The following is a 4,277-nucleotide window of genomic DNA, read 5'->3' as shown; positions in this document are numbered from 1 at the left end:
ATTCACCTGCACAGTGTGTGACGTTGCTGTCATGATCTATCATTGTGACAAAGATTTTGAGACTAAAGCAACATTACAGTTTTTTCTGAAATAGCAATTCTGTAGAAAGCTGTGGGCTTTAGCTGCTGTCAAAGATGCAGTAAACAAGGTGCATTTGTGATCAGCGATAGATTCTTTTCCGTTTATTCTCAGATATGACTTTTTTCCTTTAAGTTTATTTTTTTTTTATTAATCCTTCATCAACAATCATACTACTGTATGAGGAAGTTGCCTTTGTTGCATTGATTTTCACAGTTCTTCATTGGTATATTTTGTTTGTGTGTGTGTGTACCATCAATGTGTGTATTTGTGTCCATTAGAGTGTTCCTGAGGGCCATCAATACCTATGCTGACACTATGAACCAAAAGTTCCTCAATAATGATGACTTTGAAGTGCAGGTTAGTGTGTGTGTGTGTGTGTGTGTGTGTGTGTATTTACAGGCTTTGATTCATATTGACAGCTATTTTTTTTGTTGTTGCTTGTACTGCTTTTAACAACGATCTCCATTTCCTTTCTCTATACCCCTCACCTTCCTCGCTCTTCCTCCCCGTCTAGTTGTGGAATAACTACTTCCACTTGGCGGTGGCGTTTATTACACAGGAGTCTCTGCAGCTTCAGCATTTTTCGCCAACCAAGAGGAACAAGATTCTGGCCAAGTGAGAGAAGGCCATATACTTTCCTTATTTACCACACACACTCTCCCTGCTTTAATGAAACACTCAGTGATTTGTGATCTATTTTGGAGTCTGCATTTACCATTTACACTTCCACTGCCTATTAAAACTGTGTGATGCCTGTAGAAGATTGACAAGTTCATTTTGGGGCAGATTAGTGCAGCATTGTCTTTCCCCCTGGGTTGTTTGATTTCTGAAAGTGAAAATAACAGTATTGATCAAGATATTGCTTCTAAACTAACGGGCTAATGGGATTTCTCTTTCTCTTTCTGTCTCTGTTTATGTGTATTTGTTTCTCTCTCTCGTAATTTCAGATATGGCGATATGAGAAGACTCATTGGCTTTGCTATACGCGACATCTGGTACAAACTAGGTAAGGAATTTATAGGAGTTAGGTTTAAGACTTTATGTAAGTGTTGCTGCCTTGCTGCTTCTTGTGACCAGGTGTGTTTACCCTAATATCAAGACATACCTGTGTGTGTCTGTGCAGGTGGGAGCACAACACAACAAGCATCAGTGTAATTTGTTTCCGTTACAGTGTGGTAATAAGGGTTTACAATGCCGGCACCAATTCACATAGACAGGCATCAATGTAACATATCACTCTATAAATGAGACAATGACAATATGTCAGAGAACGTTGCATGTCGGAAATGCAGAGTTCAAATCTGTAATGCAGAAGGAGGCACTGTTGGTGGATAGAGACCTGCGGAGCCTTCCTCTGGGCAAATGTTGAAGCAAGTGGTGAACAAGGGAAGATAGGCCAGATATGGTTTCACTCACCCTTTTTCATTGTGTGTGTGTGTGTGTGTGTGTGTGTGTGTGTGTTTAGGTAGTCATAAGATTTGTTTCATCCCCGGCATGGTGGGTCCCATCCTGGAGATGACTTTGATCCCAGAAGAAGAGCTGCGAAGGGCCACCATCCCCATCTTCTTTGACATGATCACCTGTGAATATGCACACTCTGGAAACTTCCAAAAGGTCGAAATACACACATATATTTAACTGAAATGTATGAATGCTTATATGTGTGTCAAGGTTTTAAGAGAATAATTGATCATCACTGGGAAAAAACACATCACTTATGTGTCCAACAAAGTTGTAAAACCTATCTGGTCAATCACACCTGAGCATTTTCTTATGTTTTCATATAGCTCTTCTTTTTTGTTTAATTTTCTTATATGCCCAACTGAAGAACTAAGAACTGCATGTTTCCAGAGACATCTAAAGATATAAAAGCCAAATTCACTTTTGCACACACAAAATAGAGATGGAAACACTGGCACACGCACATTGTGCACATCCATTGATTTTCTGTGACAATGCATGAAAGTAAAAGAGACACCTTAATTATGCTTGCATAATTGATTTCTTTTCTATCCCTCTTCTCATTTGTTTTCCACTCCCTTTTGTCTTACCCTTTGCTTTCTCTCTCTCTCTCTGTCTCTCTCTTTTCTTCTGTAGTTTGAGAATGAGATCATTTTGAAGTTGGACCATGAGGTGGAGGGTGGAGGAGGAGACGAGCGATACATGGAGCTACTGGAGACCATGTAGGCCTGAGTATTGGAATATACCGCGTTTACAGCAACCTTTAATGCCTGGCGGGTTGTACTCCTACTGTAGATAAATAAGCATATAAGAATGCGTGATAGTATTGGGAAATATGGTATAGCATATGGTTTGAGATTATACAAAAAGGGTTAAAATCTTGACTGGCCTGGCTTTGCGAATATCCCAATAAGGACCTTAGAGTGTAGACTTGCCTCTAACCCTCCACAGGTAAACTTTGGACTCATTTCACTGGTTTAACAGAAAGTCAAACACTGAATATCACTTGTGAATGCTTGTGTGCCAGTCTGCTGGATTGTGCTGCAGAGAAACCCACGCTGAGGCCACAGGTGCAGCACTTTGTCGCCTTGGTAAAGGGACTCCTCATCCGTCTCCTTGACTACCGCACAGTGATGAGCGATGACAGCCGCAACAACCGCATGAGCTGCACCGTCAACCTTCTGGTAAGTCCAAACTTCATTGAAATACAATACACCTTAAAAGTGCTGCAGGCCTGATCAGCTTTACAAAGTCTTTCTCCAAAATGAGGTGTAGAAGTGGGTTTTATTAAAAAGCATTACAATATTACTTACTTTACTTATATAACCAACGTGGGTACAGGACTAAGTAGGAACTTGGTGCCTTGAAATTCATCATATTGCTATGAGCCTGTCCTCCTTAAGATTTTTTTTTCTTTTTCTTCATGTTTCATTGATGCAAAATCTCCCATATGTTGTGAATCTGGCATCTATCACCATAGATTCACATTTATTGATACACATTTTCTGATTTATGCGCTGTACTTTGTAGCTGTAGTATAGAACCCCCACAGGGGCGGGCATTAGTCAATAATCTCATCCCTACCAAAAGAGCCACACTGATTGAGAAGTTCATTATGCAACACTGATTTTATGTCTTGTCTTTCATACCAAGGTCTTTGTATCCCTTTTCCACATTTGATTTGTGTCCCGATTGATCTAGAGGAAAAGATTCATCTCTGTGTCTGGTCTCCTACTTGGTTTGCAGAGAGTTGCATCAGCTCTTGTCTGCTCCACATCCTTTCTCTAATGTGATCTCACAAGTACATTCTACCCTAAAGCATACTCAAGTTTAGTAACGCATCCCATCTTCCTACAATATGATTGTCTTCACTCAAGTTAAATTATTACATTCCTCCTATAATCAGTTTTCCTTCTTTGATATTGGCATTTTTGGGAGGATTTTTTCCTCTAGATTTTACTTGTTGAAGACATTTCTGAGATGCTAAGGAAGATTGGTTGATGATAAATGGTTGTGTATGTATCTTAAAATGTGTTTTTCTCCCCATAAGGAGTTGAAGCTTTTAGAACATTATAGAGATGTTTGTATTGTAGCCTGTGGCAGCTCCCCCTTAGCTATTCTCTTTCATTTGTTTTGCCGGCTAAAAAAAACGCTTCTTCAGGGAAGCAGGCATTAGTGCACTCTCCTAACCATGTACCCCATCAGACTAACTTCAATTAGGAAGGGCACACGCATTCAAATGCATTCACATGCATTCACATAGGTATTTAATATGCCTGGTCATGCAGATGCACTTTCAAAGTAATACACTTGTACACATTCACAAACACACACTGCTCATGTTAAAATAACCTCTGCTAACCTCGATCTAAAGTCTTTCCGGAATAACTTTGTCTTTCCAGGGACACTTTCAGTCACAGACAAAAGCTTGTTGGTATTGCCAGATTCACTTTCTCTGTATAAGATCATATGCAGATTTTGGAAAAATCTGCCTCCTGGTGTGGTGCAGATCATGAAAGATAAATAGAAGGTGATGTTGTGGATTGTGTATGTTCAAAAGATATGTCAAAGGTACTCATCTTTGATACATTAGAGTCAAAACAGCTGATCATGTAGATGGACAGCCTCCAGCAGGGAATTGGCTACTAAAGATAAAATGTATTTATGCAAACACTGATGTACCTGACCTTTTCATCAAATAAAGCAAGTACATATAAATATTCATACAGTGTGCT

At 39.6% G+C, this 4,277-nt stretch overlaps 1 protein-coding gene across 1 annotated transcript in view; it reads left to right on the top strand.

The window, feature by feature from the left end:
- The window catches only part of LOC117951605 (dedicator of cytokinesis protein 2), a 93,053-nt gene that overhangs the window by 76,640 nt on the left and 12,136 nt on the right, over positions 1–4,277 (top strand). The window contains exons 29-34 of the mRNA XM_034883379.1: positions 360–438; positions 596–696; positions 1,029–1,087; positions 1,547–1,695; positions 2,179–2,264; positions 2,570–2,726. Of these exons, the coding sequence (XP_034739270.1) occupies positions 360–438; positions 596–696; positions 1,029–1,087; positions 1,547–1,695; positions 2,179–2,264; positions 2,570–2,726 (631 nt within the window). The remainder of the gene's footprint in view (positions 1–359; positions 439–595; positions 697–1,028; positions 1,088–1,546; positions 1,696–2,178; positions 2,265–2,569; positions 2,727–4,277) is intronic.

Source organism: Etheostoma cragini, chromosome 10 (assembly GCF_013103735.1).
Source record: "Etheostoma cragini isolate CJK2018 chromosome 10, CSU_Ecrag_1.0, whole genome shotgun sequence".
Classification (NCBI taxonomy): Eukaryota; Metazoa; Chordata; class Actinopteri; order Perciformes; family Percidae; genus Etheostoma; species Etheostoma cragini.
Note: the sequence above shows the minus strand (reverse complement) of the source record. Positions and strands in the feature narration are given on the sequence as shown.